Raw genomic sequence first — 18,139 nt, 5'->3', positions numbered from 1 at the left:
TTCGGTTTTTCGGATTTAGAAATATAGGAACCGTTCAGGTTTTTGTAATTTTTGGTCGGATTTCGGTCCCGGTTTTTTCGGTTCGGTTCCGGTTCGGTTTTCAGGTTTCTGATAAAATGCCCATGACTATTGTAGGGGATGCACTTGCAACATTTTGCGCTAGAGGGCGATATTTGCGAACAGCCAAAAACAAGTTTATATAATATCTGGGGTCAGGTGATCCTGTATACAACTAATTTCACACTTAAAAAAGTTATATGTAGGGTAACATGTTTCATGTTAAATATGAATATAACGTGGGGTTAGTAACAAGTAACAACCAGTTGACAAAGGCAGCCACATATCTTTGTCGATCTAATCTTTAAACAATTGGAATCATTTTTTTGTCCCAACAGAGGACAATCAAACAGTTTCGACTATTGAGGATTTGGGTCAAACTAATCAATCATTATAACATAGGAAAAATCGAAATTCCCTTTAAATTACCTAACACAACATCTTGCTAAACATATCTACACCTACACCTACACCATATCGTTTTTGGTCCAAGAAAGAAACCGCCATGGAATCAAAAGAATCAGCTCAGTGGAGCTCGATTGTAGTTCCTTCTGTTCAGGAGATGGTTAAGGAGAAGATGGTCACGACCGTTCCTCCCAGGTATGTTCGGCCTGATCAAGACAAGACTGAAGTCACCGATCGTTCTGGTCTAAATACCGAGATCCCAATCATTGACATGAAGCGGTTATGTTCCTCAACAACCATGGACTCTGAGGTTGAGAAGCTCGACTTTGCTTGCAAGGAATGGGGATTTTTCCAGGTAAACTCCCCAAACTTTTTACTTTGCAGATCAACGATCATCTTTATTTATTACCATGTCAAAACTTCATATGAAGATTTTAGACTTGTTTCTTCCGAGGCAAGTCTCAGAATTTACTAATACTCTTTTTAATTTTATTTGATGTTTAGAGTTATTGCACACAAATTAAAAATGGTTCATTCAATATATCTTGGTTACATAAAAATATCACTAAAAACTAATTCTACTAATAAAAAAGATTATATAACTAGTCACAAATCTCAAAACAACATTAAATTTTTATTTATAATTTTGTAAAAGAATTTTTTAACACCAAATAAACTCAAACATAAAGAGTATTGATTTGAGAAATTGGGAAAAACATTGTTTCTTACAAAATAAACTATGGAATCTCTTTTTATTAAGCATTGTGATAATGTCTTTGTGGTAATAATCTACAGCTTGTAAACCATGGAATAGACCCAAGTTTCTTGGACAAAATAAAGTTGGAGATTCAAGGTTTCTTCAATCTTCCCATGGAAGAAAAGAAGAAGTTCTGGCAGCAACCAAATGAGATCGAAGGTTTCGGACAAGCTTTTGTGGTTTCAGAAGATCAGAAGCTCGATTGGGCAGATATGTTCTACCATATTGTGCAACCTATTGAAGCACGCAAGCCTCACTTGTTCCCCAAGCTACCTCTTCCTTTTAGGTTTTTGTTTTTGTTTTTTTAAACTAAATTTACAAAGTTTTTTTTTGAAACTTAAAATTTACAAAGTATTTCTCTGTATAATTATTGGTTTTCTGACTTCTTCAGAGACACACTGGAGACGTATTCGACTGAAGTGCAGAGCATAGCTAAGATCTTAATAGCAAAAATGGCAAGAGCCCTAGAGGTCAAACCAGAGGAAATGTTAAAGTTGTTTGATGATGTTGATTCGGTCCAGATGATGAGGATGAACTACTACCCACCGTGTCCACAACCTGATAAGGTTATCGGACTATCTCCTCATTCAGATTCAGTCGGACTCACCATACTGTTGCAGGTTAATGAAGTTGAAGGTCTCCAAATCAAGAAAGATGGGAAATGGGTTCCTGTTAAACCTCTCCCAAATGCTTTCATTGTCAACATAGGAGACGTCATAGAGGTAATAAAATTACATCAAAAAGCATACGGTAACAAATCGATCATTGTAAATGGTTCTAGTGGGTTGATGTAGATCATAACAAATGGGACATATAGAAGCATCGAGCATCGAGGAGTTGTGAACTCAGAGAAAGAGAGGCTCTCTATTGCGACGTTTCACAACCCTGGACTGTATAAAGAAGTTGGTCCAGCACAAAGCCTCGTTGAAAGGCAGAAGGTTAGAAAATTCAAAAGTCTGACCATGAAAGAGTATATGGATGGCTTGTTCTCTCGTACACTCGACGGAAAAGCTTATCTCGATGCTTTGAAAATATAAAAGAAGTAATGCCTTCGTCCTAAGAAACTCTATCATATGTCTACTTTGTGTTCTCTTCTGTTTTCTTGATTGCTGCAGTAAAAAAGTCTATATGAACTTGTAATAAGAATGCTTCTACGTATTGCTATAATAAGATGATTGTACGTTTCCGTTTCTTAATAAATGTTCGTTGTTGCTCAAAACGTTATCTAATAATAGTGATCACATGATTCACAGTGTGAGTTTTTTTTTTTGTAAACGTAAAATTTCTAGTTTCAATCTTTGACTCCCAAACTTGGTGAGTTTTTTTTTTGTTAACGTGCGCTTTAAGAAAAGACTAGTTCACAATATTCTTTAGATAACTTCCTAAACCTCAACGTAGGTACTACATTTTACTTAACGTATTACTAATCTCTTGTTCGCTCGAGTGGATAACAACAGAAGATCTCTCCAAGTGTATATGTATTCATTGATAATGGACAACATATGTCAAATAATTCTTCAAGAATTATTGATTGTTATTATCGATTGAGAAAGAAAATGTTCAGAGCTTTCGAATAAAAATACAAAGCATGCCGATTCGAAATAGCCTAAAAGGACTGGAATTTCTTTATTGTCCCACTACTTTTACAATAGATATACTGAATAGATTTTAATGTAACTGAACCAAATTAAAGACTATTGATTGTTAATACTTTCAAAATGTTTTTTTTTTTGGTTTGTTGCATTTTGCAGGATCATAATGGGCATTTGAATCATTGAATGTCAACAAGATAGACAAGCAACTGTTACTATTGAGGTTTCCATATACTTTTGCTAATACATAATAGATTTGCTAAGTCCTTACTGGTACTAACTTCTGCAAAGCTCTATGATTTAACAATTTGTGGGTCTTTTTCTCTAAATCATTTGAGCTATTTATTGAGTTTCTGACAAGAGATTGGGTAGGTGTCTGGAAAATTATCAGAAACCCAATAAATAGCTCAAATGATTTAGAGAAAATAAATTTCCTTAATGTGAAATAATTAAAGAAACTTGATTCTGACTTCTGTTTATAAATCAATTTCTTAATGTGAAATAATTAAGCTGTACTATGCAACAGAAGTCTTTTTTTTAGCACAATTTAATTTCATTACTCTTCAAACTGCTTGATTACAACGATTGGAGGGAATTAACCATCATCTTTGATTGAAAACATAAGCTACAACAATGTAAATTAATCAAGATAATTCTTTAAATGAAGATCACAGCGGATTCGAGACGAAGCTTGAATGCGCCAAAATCAAGTTTTTAGCAGCAGTAATGATTTAGCAGCACTATGCAAAGGAAAACTGTTAACACATTATTATTATTATTTTTTTTACTATATGTCATAAACGAATAATAAAAATCAAGAAAACTGTTGAAATTTATAGATTTGAATCTGTTTCTTATATACAAAGCACCTTTGTTTTTGTAAAGTTTTTGCTACCTCCTTTAAACTTTTCGAATGATCAGATGAGCTCCATGTTGTGGGAACGTCGTTGCAGCTGGGAAAGGAGCATGAGTATACGATGGAGAGAGCTTTACACTAAACCGTTGAAGAACCGTTGCCACAAAGAGCTTAGCTTGCAACATGGAGAAGTTTTGACCAATACAAGTCCGAGGTCCAGAGCTAAACGGCAAGAAAGAGAGTCTTCCTTTGGTTGCACTTGCAACTCCATTGACGAATCTCTCCGGCTTAAACTGTTTCACATCCTCTCCCCAAAGATCAGGGTCATGGTGCACCAATAGCATTGGTATTGTAATCACAACTCCTTGGGGTAAAGAGAATCTCTCTAGCTTCACTTCTTGTTTAGTTATCCGGCATGTGAAGTAAGCTGGTGAATAGAGTCTAAGCACTTCATGCAGGATCATTGATACCTAATAATGGCCCAAAATCAGAAGAAAAGGTTATAAACAACCATTTTTTATTTGTAGCGTGTGGTTTGATCGGTTTTGAAAATGTTTACTTACAACTTTCAAGTGGCTTAACCCTTCAAAATCTGGCTCATTGTTACCAAACGCCTTAGAGATCTCGTCTCTTGCTTTGTTTTGCCAGTCTTGGTGTTGGCTTAGAGCAACAAGAGTCCAAAGAAACAATGAAGAAGTCACGTTTTGACCAGCTAGATAGAAAGCCTTGCAGTCATCTATCAGATCATCGAGACTAAGCCCTGAATCTGGTCCTTGTTCTTTTACTTGCTTTGTATTTGAGTCTAACATGGAGCACAACAAGTCGCTGTTTTTGTCAGTAGCTCTTCCTCTTTTTATCTCCTTCTCTTTTGTTTCAATCATATCTTTAAACATAGCCCTCATGTCCCTTTCAGTTTCTCTCAACCTCTTGTTGAACTTTGTTGGCAAATATCTGCAAATTGCAAATACAAAAAAAAATGATATTAGTATTAGAATAACTTGAAAAGTGAGATGTGTATCTTGTGGACAAACTATTATTAGCAGTAAAATTTGATTATGAGGTGAAATTTGTGAAGTCAAACAGAAATTTTAAAAGTTATATTCTGATAAAGGTTAGTTGATTTATATACATACTATAGATTTAGATAAATCTTATTTTCATTTGAGATATGTTTAATTCTTATGTATAATTCACTAAAAAGGCAACTCATATTTTTTTCTTTAATTCGACAAAAAATATCAGCAAGATTAGCTTTACGGTTCCAAACTCGGTTGATAAATTAAAAAGAAGTTACATTTTGCTTACTTTGATCCAGGAATGTAGACAGAACGAATAGCTTGGAGACCAAGATCGATCTGTTCTTGTTGGATTTCGAAGATCTTGATGCCATCTTTGTAGGAATCACCAAAAGAAGCACGAGCAAGCATGTTTCTTGTTAAGTCATGACAGTAAGTCCATGAATCAAGTTCTACTGTTCCTTTTGCTGAAGCTAGTTTATCCCATTCTTCTAGCATCTCTTTGCAACTCGAGTTGAATGCTGGAAGGATACTCTGTACATTTTGGGAACAAGATATTAAATATAGTTCAATTTGAAAAAAAAAAAAAAAACCATTCATACAAAACTTCACATAAATGGAGATTTATATATAACCTACCAATGATTTTTTTTGTTAAAGATAATAAATGCAGGTATGTAATATTGATAAATGACAAAAAAGTTGATGTACTTGGACATTCTTGATTTATTTGGACATTTTTTATTTTTAAATATGATTTCACCTTTTTGTAGTGTCTTTTTCTGTTATTTCGCTTTTAGACTTTTTATAGTTTGGTCGGTATTTGGTGGCGTGGCGTGGCTTCTAGTTATTTGCGAACTTTTTCTCTGTTTGTTCTTTTTCTTTAAATACGTTTTTGTAAAATATACTATATTTTTTTGGAAACAAATTGATTAATAATCATTTAAAAAGATTTAAATAAATGCTTTCTATTTATTTATTGTTGTTTAAATCTCTCAACCACCAAGACTTCTTTCAAACTCATCTGGCTTTCTTTTCGGAAAAGAGGAAAAAGAGAATGAAAGTGATGAGAATCTAAAGAATGAGACGAAAATGACGTCCATAAAGTTCACATTGTGGTTATGAGAGTCAAAATGTGCAGTGTGTATATTCATTCATTAATTTACCAAAAACAAAATTGTTAAAAATACCTTTAAATTGTCGATACGAAAAGCAGGATTAAGAATGCTTCGATGTTTGGACCATTCAGGACCTTCGTGATTGAGAAGACCACTGAGGAAAACATGACTATGTGATCCAATCTTTGGTTTTGGAAAGAGTTCGTGTCTTGACATTATCTCCCGTAGTGTCTCTGGATCCATTACTATCACGTTCGGGTACGGTCCGTACCATGTGAAACACTTCTTCCCTGTTAAAACAAATAGTATATAAATTATTTATTACCATATGTTATAGTTTAAGTTTAACTATATTATATCTGCATATGAAACAAAACTCACACAAGAATGTACTGGAGACAATATATGATATGCTAAAGAATATTATTATTTTATTATTTGTGAGCTAGATTTCGATTATAACCAGAAATAGATATCAGATTTAGATCTTAATTATGCAAATAGAAATATTATAATATAATTAAATATATATATACACAGCTAACTCTTTTAATCCCTGGCTCTGAATCTCTCTGTTCATTCCTTGAAAAATAGAAATTCAAGATGAAGAAGATGAGCAACTCTTAACCAAATTAATACAAAAAGACGAATCTAACAAAAGACCAGGTCTAGCTTGGTTTTATATAGTTAGATTCACATCTTCTTCAGATAGTCATACTAAAAACAACACTTTAAAACTTGAGAATTAAGCTGAGTTTAATGTATCATACCATGATTTAGAACAGTGTGATGGATAAAAGGCATCATGCGAGGGACAAAATCAGCTGTGAGAGGAAGAGGAAGAGAGTGAGCAACTTGATCCATCTGATTACTCTCTCTCATGTCTCCCATCAAAATTCTGTAAGAATTCCCAGAAAATCCTTGTTTCTTCAGATATATCTCCAACCTCTTTGGCCTTAACCAAACCCAGTTCACAGCTCTACATACCCAATTCAGTATCAAGACCAAAAACCCGATCAAGAACACATTTTTTACTGTAATTATCTCAATCATCTTGTGTTCTTGATCTATGATGAAGAGGAGAGGAAGAGAGAAAGAAAGGAGACAAGACTATAATAATGATGCTTAAAATTTCATCAGTTGACTATATATGTTGGAGGCAGCTGTATATCTCTCTATATATATGCCTGAATAGATATACTGTATAATTAAAATGTGATAAAACTTGTTTGTAGAGAGAAGATATATGTAATAACTCGCTGTATGTGCAACTGGCAACGAATTTATAACAACAAGTTTCTGGTGTATAATTTCCAAAAATTTAATTTTGTCTTCCTTTCCTTACGCTACATGCATGTGGCTTTATTGCATGAGTATTTAGTGTATTTTTATCTTTTAATTTTAATATATACTCTATATGATACTTCTATATTTACTTATCTTTTTCTTGTTGGTGTCTGTTTTTGTCGTAAACTCGTAATTGCCCAAGTTTGAGAAAGGAGAATTCCCACGCAATTCTCACCGTAATTTAATATTTTATTAGTTTTATCCCTTTCAGTTTTCTTGAGCTATATTCAGGTAGATGATATGAAGCGAACCTTGAAATTTACTACATTTAAAACTTAAAAAGGTAACTAATTACCAAATATATTGATTTGTTAGTGTTATATTAATTTAATCGCAGACAATAAATATGAAACCAGGTGGCGTTGTTCTTTGGAGACGCTGAATAGCAATGTCAACTCTCTTACGAAACGCATGTGATATATAATATCAATAATAGTATAAGGTGATGTTCGTCCAACCATATCAATTAATTTTCATTTTAATAATATAATGCACTTACGCGTAGACTAGGGTCATTATCATTTACTAAACTCAACGTAAGACAAAGTAGAGCTACCGGCTACGGACGTTGTTGGTTGATTAAAATAGTTATAACGTAAGCTTATTTGATTAGCTATACTAGTTTATTCTTTTGTTCAAGAAATAATAAATAGACTTGGATTAAAGAACTTGTCGCGAAGCTAAACATACTTTACTTATGAGTTATGAACTTATGAGAAGTATTCATAAAAATCCTTGAAATAAATAAAAGTAAATAAGCATACTACCTGAAATTAATATTATGTAGTGGAGATTAGAAAAAATATACGTTAAGAAAAGTAAAGAAGTCTAGTCATGTTTAGGAAAGTAATTTGCATTGTTCAACCAATGTGTGCCATTATATGGCGTCATGTCTACACGTATTTCTCTACCCTGGATACAAATTTTAGTAATGAATTCAACATTGTAACAACATGTTTGAAAAGCTTACTAAAAGTCTAGTCATAGTCAGATCGGCCTTCATTATGACATTTGAAAAGGTGGTCTTTATTTTTGTACTCTGAAATCCCAAATATGTGTCGTTTGTACAGAATAAATGGGATTTTAATTTGTTGTATTGGTTCAGACAAAACATAACAATTCTTCTTTGAAAACAGCTGAGAATGTGTATATATTGTTGCAAAAAAACAAAAGTTGGTTAGAGAAAAGAAATTATTCCTAATTTTCTTGACTTTGTACCAATTATGCTGTGTGAACAAAAATATATTGACTTTCATCAGAAATAGAACCTTGAAAATGTGAGAAATATATTATGAAAAGTTAAAATAATCACCACAATTATCAATTCTAAGAAATTAGAAACGAGGAAACTATGTGGATTAAAGACGGATACCTAGTACCTATACAATATTAAGAAAACTAGATTGTGAACATTTTAGTTTTATAAGAATAAACCAGTTTAATTTTTAAGAATAAAATATTAATGATGAAATATTTCTGTTATAACAGTGCATTTTAGTAAACCTTGTATTCTGTTTTTCTTGGAGGTCTAATATTCCCTTCATTTTGTCTCCAAAATATTATTTTTCTTAAATTATTTTCAATGGTTCACTCTATTTTTTTCTAAAATATTATAGTAATATTATAGAGTAGCTCTATAATAGAGTAATTATATAATAGAGTTAGATTCTAATCTAATAGTACTTTATTTTAAAATGAAAATAGAACTGTTATATTATACACATTCTCAGCTGTTTTCAGGATTAGCGAAGTACCATGAGGTTAGAGATACTCTTACTAAACAATCGTTATTCATTCGGAGTCAATAGTTTCATGACACTAACTCATGTTCAAGGTTAATATTGGACGCAATCAAATAAAACAGTGGTTTTAAATTCTCAAAATTTTAACAACTAATAGACATAAATATGGATTTATAAATTATAAAAATATTATCAAATTTTTGCGAAATTGTCTATAGCATGTTGGGACAAGAGTAGCTGTATTAGCTGGTGCTTTCATGTTTGCTCAAGCATCATGGTACTTCGCTAATCCTGAAAACCTACAAGTATTTAAGCTCATAAGTCAGGTACTTTCTTTTTTTCTTGAGATTGAAAAACGGTCAGTACAACAACACTCACTCTGAATCTTGGTTTCTCTTTTTCAGGTGATCAAAGATTTTGCAAGCAGTGAGATAAATCAAGCATCAAGTTTATTTGATTGTGACATCAAACTCGATGATAACTTTCTCAAGAGTTACTAAAAGACAACTTCATTAGTAGCTGCAAGCACCAAAGGAGCTGCAATTTTCAGTAAAGTCGAAAGCGGGGTAGCTGAACAAATGTATCAGTTAGGGGAAAATCTTGGATTATTTTTCAAGTAGTTGATGAAATTTTTGGACTTCACTCAATCCTCAGTGCAGCTAGGGAAGCCTGCAGCCAACGACTTAGCCAAATGTAACATAACAGCGCCAGTGATCTTCGCTCTAGAGAATGAGTCAAGGCTAAGAGAGATCATTTAGTCTGAGTTTTGTGAGCCTGGATCGTGGTGGGATCAAGAGAGCTCAAGAACTGGCCAATGAGAAAGGTGAATCTGCTTTAAAGAATCTGAAGTATCTTCCTAGAAGTGGCTTCAGATCAGCCCTAGAGGATATGGTGATGTTTAATCTTGAAAATATTGATTAGATCCAAATAGTATTTGACAAAGGAAACTGTAACACTCTTATTTGTTCAAACACATAATTATATCTTTACTAATGTCATAAGGGAATAATAAAATCAAGAAATCTTTTGAAATTTGAATTTGTTTCTTGTAACTTTTTCTTCTACCTCCTTTAAACTTTTCGAATGATCAAATGAGCTCCATGTTGTGGGACTGTAGTTATAGCTGGAAAAGGAGCATGAGTATACGGTGGAGAGAGCTCTACACTAAACCGTTGAAGAATCATTGCAACAAAGAGCTTAGCTTGTAAAATGGAGAAGTTCTGACCAATACAAGTCCGAGGTCCCGAGCTAAACGGCAAGAAAGATAGTCTTCCTTTGGTTGCACTTGCAACTCCATTGATGAATCTCTCGGGCTTAAACTGTTTGACATCGTCTCCCCAAAGATCAGGGTCATGGTGCACCAAGAGCATTGGTATTGTGATCACAACTCCTTCGGGTAAAGAGAATCTCTGAAGCTTCACTTCTTGTTCAGTTATTCGACTTGTGAAGTAAGCTGGTGAGTAGAGTCTAAGAACTTCATGCAGGATCATTGATACCTAATAATGGCCCAAAAAAACAAAAGAAAATTTTATAAACAAGTCTCCTTTTTTCTGTTTGATGGGTTTTAAAATGTCTACTTACCACTTTCAAGTGGCTTAGCCCTTCAAAATCTGGCTCGTTGTTACCAAAAGCCTGAGAAATCTCGTCTCTTGCTTTGTTTTGCCAGTCTTGATGTTGGCTTAGAGCAACAAGTGTCCAAACAAACAATGAAGAAGTCGCATGTTGACCAGCTAGATAGAAAGCCTTACAGTCATCTATCAGATCGTCGAGACTCAGCCCTGAATCTGGTCCGTGTTGTTTGATTTGCTTTGCATTCGAGTCCAACATGGAGCACAACAAGTCGCTGTTCTTGTCGTTAGCTCTTCCTCTTTTTATCTCCTTCTCTTTTGTTTCAATCATATCTTTAAATATAGCCCTTATGTCCCTTTCTGTTTCTCTTCAACCTCTTGTTGAACTTTGTTGGCAAATATCTGCAAATTGCAAATACAAAAAATGATATTAGTATTAAAATAACTTGAAGAGGAAGATGTGTATATTGCAAACCAACTATTATCAAAAGCACAGTTTGATTATGAAATGAAAATCGTGGAGTCCAAACCGAAAAGTATTATGTAGAAATTATTCTGGCAAAGATAGTTGATTTATATATATACTCCAAGATTTAGAAAAGTCTCATTTCTATTTTAAATATATTTGACTCATATATGTATATATACAACTGCGTGTAATTCATTAAGAAAACAATTCAAAAAATATTTACAGTTAGAATCAGCAAGATTAGCTTTACAAGTTCCAAACTCTGTTGATAAATAAAAAAGAGAAGACATTTTGCTTACTTAGATCCAGGAATGTAGACAGAACGAAGAGCTCGGAGACCAAGATCGATCTGTTCTTGTTGGATTTCGAAGCTTTTGGTGCCATCTTTGTAGGAATCACCAAAAGAAGCACGAGCAAGCATGTTTCTGGTTAAGTCATGACAGTAAGTCCATGAATCAAGTTCCACTGTTCTTTCTGCTGAAGCTAGCTTTTCCCATTCTTCTAACATCTCTTTGCAACTCGAGTTGAGTGCTGGAAGGATGCTCTGTACATCATTTAAACAAGATATTAAATAGGGTTTCATTTGAAAAAAATAAAACCAGTCTCATACAAATATCCACATTGATGGGTTTTCATATATAACCAAGCAATTTTTTTTTGTTAAAGATAATAAATGCTCTGTAGTATTGATAATGAAATCATAGCCGATCCAAAAAGGTTGAATTTTTCGGATATTCTTGATTTTACCTTTTTGTAATGTGTCTTTTTCTGATATTTCGCTTTCAGACTTTTTATAGTTTGGTTGGTAATTGGTGGCGCGGCTTCTATTTCTTTGCTGATTTTTTTCTCTGTTTGTGCTTTTTCTTTAAATACTTTTGGTAAAAAAAAATATTGATAAAATGTTATGCCGAGAGAGCCGAGAAATCCATGCGCCGTCACCGCGCACTGCCACTACTTCACGCACTGCCACAATAAAAGCCAGAAAATCGGAACACAACCTTGAACCCATGCGCCTCCACACGAGACCACCGGTGAAGCTGAAGGAAAATGAACCTTGACTCGCGAAATCTCGTATGTAAAATGAAAACCGCCGCCAAGTCACCACCACCGCACCACGATGCTGGTAAGCGCGATACACATGACCAAACAACGTTTTTGGACGCCACAGTGCCACACACACCACCGCTCATACAAAAGATCAATCATAAGACGAAAACCTTTGTCCCTTCACCACAAGCAGAAAGCGTAACCACCATCCTCGAGAAGCGCCACCACCAAGTATCCGGTTTGAAAATTTAGAGGCAACCGAATCTGAACCGAGCTGAGACGAGCTCAGGGGGTCACAGTGTCACACAAAGGACGCGACGGCAACATGGGGAAAGTTTAGAGAAGAGAACACATTTTTTGTAAAGTGTTTTTTCTTTCTACTTTTCGTAAATTGTTTTTTTTGTTTATTTTGTTTGTCTTCCTAGTCTTCTATACTAGTATTTGCGAATTGATTTGTTCGCGTTCGAACTCTAACGTTAAAAACAGGAGCGGCTAAAATCAATGATACCTTCAATAAATTATAATTAAAAACAAATTGTATATTAAGATAATTCTTATATATTTTTTGTTGTCAACAGGAAATAATATTTTATATTATAAAATTTTGAAAAGTAAGATATAAAATAATTTATAATTAAATATTAATCAAACAAAAACATTTGTGTAAAGATATTTTCAAAAAATATTTTGATGCGAGTGTTTTTATAATTTCAACACAATAATAAACATATATATTGTGATGAAAAAAATCGTCATATATAGATGATATGACGTTTGATTTAATTTTTTTGAAAATAAGGAATAAGCTATTATGCTGATTTTTTAATTAATAAAACATAAACTAATAATTGTTTGTAAAAATATTATGTTGGCATGTGCGGATAAAATACCTAATTATTTATTTTTGTTTAAATTTTGTAAAAATATTATGTTGGCATGTGCGGATAAAATACCTAATTATTTATTTTTGTTTAAATCTATCTCAACTATCAAAACTTAGACCATGATTAACCTGGAGTTCTTAGAGTAAGATTCTTAGCGGAAATTAAGAAATTGTTTTTTAACTTTTAACTAAAAAAACTAAGAGTTCTTAAATAAAGTTCTTAAATAAGAGTTTTTTAATAACCGGTTCTTAACTTTTTTAGTTAAAAATTAAGAAACAGTTTTTTAACTTACGTTAAGAATTTCGGGTTAATCATGCTCTCATGTCAAACTCATCTGGATTTCTTTTCAGAAAGGAGGAAAAGGAGATGAAACTGATGAGAATCTAAAGAAAATGCGGCAAGTTCAGATTATGTCAAACTTAGAGTTAAAAAATATTATAAAAAATGAAAATTAGTTTTTTTTTGTCAAAAACGAAAAATAGTTATGAGAGTCAAAATGAGCAGTGTATTCATTAATTCACCAAAAAGTTTTTTTTTTAAAATACCTTTAAATTGTCGATACGAAAAGCAGGATTAAGAATGCTTCGATATTTGGACCATTCAGGACCATCGTGATTGATAAGACCACTGAGGAAAACATGACTATGTGATCCAATCTTTGGTTTTGAAAAGAGTTCGTGTCTTGACATTATTTCTCGTACCACGTGAAACACTTCTTCCCTGTTCAAACAAATAAGTAGTATAAAAATTATTTTATTTTATTTTGTAACTGGCTTTTGGTATATAAATTAGTTACTACCATTTGTTTTTCTTAACTTGACTTATTACTAGTTGTTATAGTTTAACCAATCTACATATGAAACAAAACACATACAAAAATGATGTACTGGAGCAAGTACATGATCAGCTAGAGAGTGTTATTATTTTATTATATGTGAGTTAGATTTCGATTATAACCAGAAAAGCTATCAGATTTAGATATTAACTATGCAATTATGCAAAAAAAATTTATATATACACAGTTAACTCTTTTAATCCTTGCTATGTATCTCTCTGTTCATACCTTGAAATAATTGAAATTCAAGATGAAGAAGATGAGCAACTCTTAACCAAATTAATACAAAAATATGAATCTAACACAAGACCAAGTCTAGCTTGGTTCATATTTAATTAGATTCACATTTTCTTCGGATAGTTATACTAAAAACAACACTTCAAAACTTGAGAATTAAGCTGAGTTTGATGGATCATACCATTTAGAACAGTTTGATGGATAAAAGGCATCATGCGAGGGACAAAATCAGCAGTGAGAGGAAGAGGAAGTGACTGAGCAACTTGATCCATCTGATTACTCTCTCTCTCATGTCTCCCATCAAAATTCTGTAAGAATTTCCAGAAAATCCTTGTTTCTTCAGATATTTTTCCAACCTCTTTGGCCTTAACCAAACCCAATTTACAGCTCTCCATACCCAATTCAGTATCAAGATCGAAAACCCGATCAAGAACACGTTCTTTACTGCAATTATCTCTATCATCTTGTGTTTTTGATCTATGATAAAGAGGAGAGGAAGAGAGAAAGAAAGGAGACAAGATTATAATGATGATGCTTATAATTTCATCAGTTGACTATATATGTTGGAGGCAGCTGTATATCTCTCTCTCTATATTTTTTTTTTTTGAAACTATATCTCTCTATAATGTGTGAATAGAAATACTGTATAATAGAAATGTGATAAAACTTGTTTGTAGAGAGGAGATATATGTAATAACTCGCTGTATGTGCAACTGGCAGTGAATCTATAAAAAAGAAGTTCTTTGGTGTATATTTCCAAAATTTTATTTTTTTATCTTCCTTTCCTTACGCTACATGCATGTGGCGTTATTGCATGAGTATTTAATTGATATCTCGCACCTTGTGCGGATTAATATATCTATACATCTAACAATTTTTAATTTTAATTATTTTTAATAAAATAATAATAATTAAATTAGATACAAATTTTAAATTATTATAAATTATAAAATTTAAATATTCATATTGGTAATCAATTTATTAAATTATATTATTTTGTTTCATATTTTTATTTATGTAATGTAGATTTTGGATCAAAATCTTTTTTATAGTAATAACTAAATTAGGAAATTTTGTACGTGAAATTAACACATATTATATTTGGACTGAAAATAAATCTTCTGGTACTATAAAGATTATAAAAAAATCATAAATATAAAACATTAACAAATAACAATAGTTTAGGAGTGTTTAATCTGGTAAAACCAAACCATTCAAAACCGAACCAAACCGAAATAGAGAAAATAGTCTGGATTTGGAAGTACCGAGGATATTATGTTTAAAAAACATCAGTATATGAATATGGTTCAATATATTGAGGGATCAAGCCGAATAAACAAAATAAACCGATTAATTCAGATATATTAGTATACTTATATATAAATTTTATAATAATACATATTTGATCAATATTTTCAGAAAAAAATCAGAGAAATTGGCTATAATATTAGTCATTAAAATTATAAAATGAGAGAAAAGGAATGATGATATTATCGGTAGATATTGTTGATATATATTTATTAATTCCTAAATATCATGATAATTATATATTAAAATATATATTTAAAAAATATTAGTATATATATTGGTAAAATATGTTAATGTTTATTAATTATTTTAAATATCATGATAAATATATAGATATCAAAATAAATTAATTAATTAATAATATTAATTAAACTAATGATTTATCCTATAACTATTGGAAAGATAAAAAATAAGCAAATTAACTAAATAAACTGATTAATTCAGATATATTAGTATACTTATATATAAATTTTATAATAATACATATTTGATCAATATTTTCAGAAAAAAATCAGAGAAATTGGCTATATTAGCTAAAATATTAGTCATTAAAATTATAAATGAGAGAAAAGTAACGATGATATTATCGGTATATATTATTAATATCTATTTATTAACTAAATGTCCTAAATATCATGTTTATTATATATTAAAATATATTTTTAAAAAATATTAGTATATATATCGGTAAAATAGGTTCATGTTTATCATGATTTTAAATATCATGATAAATATATAGATATCAAAAAAAAATATTAATTAAACTAATAATTTATCCTAAAATCATGGAAAATATGACAAGTAAGCAAATTAACTAAAATCATGGAGAATATGACAAATAAGTCAAATCACTTCATAAATAATAATATAGATTTAGAGTATTTTTATCTTTTTATTTTTATTATATAGTCTATGATACTTCTATATTCACTTATCTTTTTCTTGTTTGTCTCTGTTTTTGTTGTAACTATCTACGTCTGAGAAAGGAGAATTCCAAGGAAAATCTCACCTTAATTTAATATTATATTTGTTTTTTTTTTCTTTCAGTTTTCCTGAGTTCAGGTAGATGATTTGAAGCTAAACTTGAAATTTATTACATTTAAAACTATAAAAAGGTAACTAATCACCAATTATATTGATTTGTTAAGGTTAAATTAATTTAATCGCAGACAATAAATATGAAGTCAACTCTATTAGGAAACGCATGTGATATATATAATATAGTATCAATAATCGTATAAGGTGATGTTAGTCCAACCATATCAATTAATTTAATTTTAATAATATAACTAAATTTTTATCCGCGCTTTTATTTGATTTTTGGATAAAAATATTACTTAGTATTAAGTACTATTTCTTGATCTACATATTTATGTTAAAAATTGATATATACTTAGTGTTTTTATATTTGATACGGATCCACGGTTGAACTGGTAAATCCGATGATCCGAAGCGGTTCAAATTTAATGATTTTTTTAATTAAATATTTGATAAACCCGTGATCTATCCCTAGTTGATCTATTAAAAACCCCAAAACTGGTAATATTTTAAAAATTAAAATTTTATATACTTTTAAATTGTACATAAAATTGAAAAACTATTAGATTTGTAATTTTTATACTTTGATGATTTTTTTACTATTCAAAATAGAAAAAAAAATAATACTAGAGAAAGCCAAAAGTTATTTATATAACAATATTAGTTTGTTTTTGTTATTTATATTGTTTGACGAATAAATTTAAAGATGTCAGATCGTATAAAAATATCTCAAAATATTTATTTGTTACAATTGTGAATATATAATTTTAAATCGTTGGGAAAAATTAAGATATGTTAACAACCAAGTTAAAAAATATTTTTTGTTAAATAAGTTAAGATCTAGAGACATTAATGTTTGTTCCTATAAATAATATTACCTTATATAAGAAATCATTAATAATCGTCTCATTTAAATTCTTACTGTAAATTTTTTTGACAGCAATTCTTACCATAAATATGGCGAGAGTTTTGGGTGGTTTTGTTGCAAATATAAATGCATTAGGCTTAGGAATAACGTTGTAGGAATATTAATTATATTATATAATGTTTTTAAATTTTTTTTTTACATATAACCAAAATGTATCTATCATTATGCTTATGTTTTAATAGCATTGATGATTGGATCCAACTTTATGCTTATATTTTGATATTATTGGTGCAATTACTCGTAGACTATCATTTTTTTTTTGACGTCAACGCGTAGACTATCATTTACTGAACTCAACGCAAGACAAAGCAGAGCTACCGGCTACGGACGTTGTTGGTTGATTAAAATAGTAATAACTAGATCTTGATCCGCACGCCAGCGCGGCTATAAATTTTCAGTTTTTAATTATTTATTTTATTAAATGATATATTTGTAATATTCGTTCATATTATATTCATTAAGTAAATTTTTTTTTTGCATCTTAAACTATCTATTTTTTTACGAATGTGTGATATCATATAAAAAATATAAAAAAATGAGTATACTTAGTTAATTAGATAATTGTAAAAACATAAATTTTTTTTTCATTTGCGATATCATATAAATAATGATCCGCCCAGTTAACAAAAATCATGATTTTTTTTATGTTTATTTTGACCATTTCCTTAAAACTATATTAAATTTTACATATTTTAATTAGAATATTTTTAATATCTTTACCTTTTCATTTGAAATGCAACTCAATATTTTTAAAAAAATTATAACAAAATATTTAAAAAATATTTTTAGAATTTGTTTGAAAAATATGAAAATTACATTTTAAATTAAAATTATCCTAAAATATGATAAGTTTTGATGTAAACGAAAATTCAAATTATGTCAAAAATAATTATATTCAATGATAATAACAATTTAAATTGATTATTTTTAAAAAA

At 30.6% G+C, this 18,139-nt stretch overlaps 2 protein-coding genes and 2 pseudogenes across 2 annotated transcripts; 2 read left to right on the top strand and 2 right to left on the bottom strand.

Annotated features, from left to right (window-relative positions):
* The first annotated feature begins 562 nt into the window (after positions 1-562).
* On the top strand, positions 563-2,415 carry LOC106310197 (protein SRG1). Its single transcript, XM_013747422.1, has 4 exons — positions 563-817; positions 1,258-1,505; positions 1,611-1,941; positions 2,014-2,415. The coding sequence occupies exons 1-4, from the start codon at positions 563-565 to the stop codon at positions 2,254-2,256; spliced, it is 1,077 nt and encodes a 358-aa protein (XP_013602876.1). The 3' UTR covers positions 2,257-2,415.
* Positions 2,416-3,517: 1,102 nt separating this feature from the next.
* Positions 3,518-7,020, bottom strand: LOC106310405 (cytochrome P450 72C1-like). Its single transcript, XM_013747637.1, has 5 exons — positions 6,572-7,020; positions 5,874-6,091; positions 4,973-5,217; positions 4,231-4,618; positions 3,518-4,137 (listed from the first exon to the last, which is right to left on the bottom strand). Exons 1-5 carry the CDS (start codon positions 6,852-6,854, stop codon positions 3,712-3,714), a joined length of 1,560 nt encoding a protein of 519 aa, XP_013603091.1. The 5' UTR covers positions 6,855-7,020; the 3' UTR covers positions 3,518-3,711.
* Positions 7,021-8,973: 1,953 nt separating this feature from the next.
* On the top strand, positions 8,974-9,811 carry LOC106309316 (annotated as a pseudogene).
* A 128-nt stretch (positions 9,812-9,939) lies between these two features.
* On the bottom strand, positions 9,940-14,534 carry LOC106310821 (annotated as a pseudogene).
* Positions 14,535-18,139: the final 3,605 nt, after the last annotated feature.

This window comes from Brassica oleracea, chromosome C8 (genome assembly GCF_000695525.1).
Source record: "Brassica oleracea var. oleracea cultivar TO1000 chromosome C8, BOL, whole genome shotgun sequence".
Taxonomy (NCBI): Eukaryota; Viridiplantae; Streptophyta; class Magnoliopsida; order Brassicales; family Brassicaceae; genus Brassica; species Brassica oleracea.
Note: the sequence above shows the minus strand (reverse complement) of the source record. Positions and strands in the feature narration are given on the sequence as shown.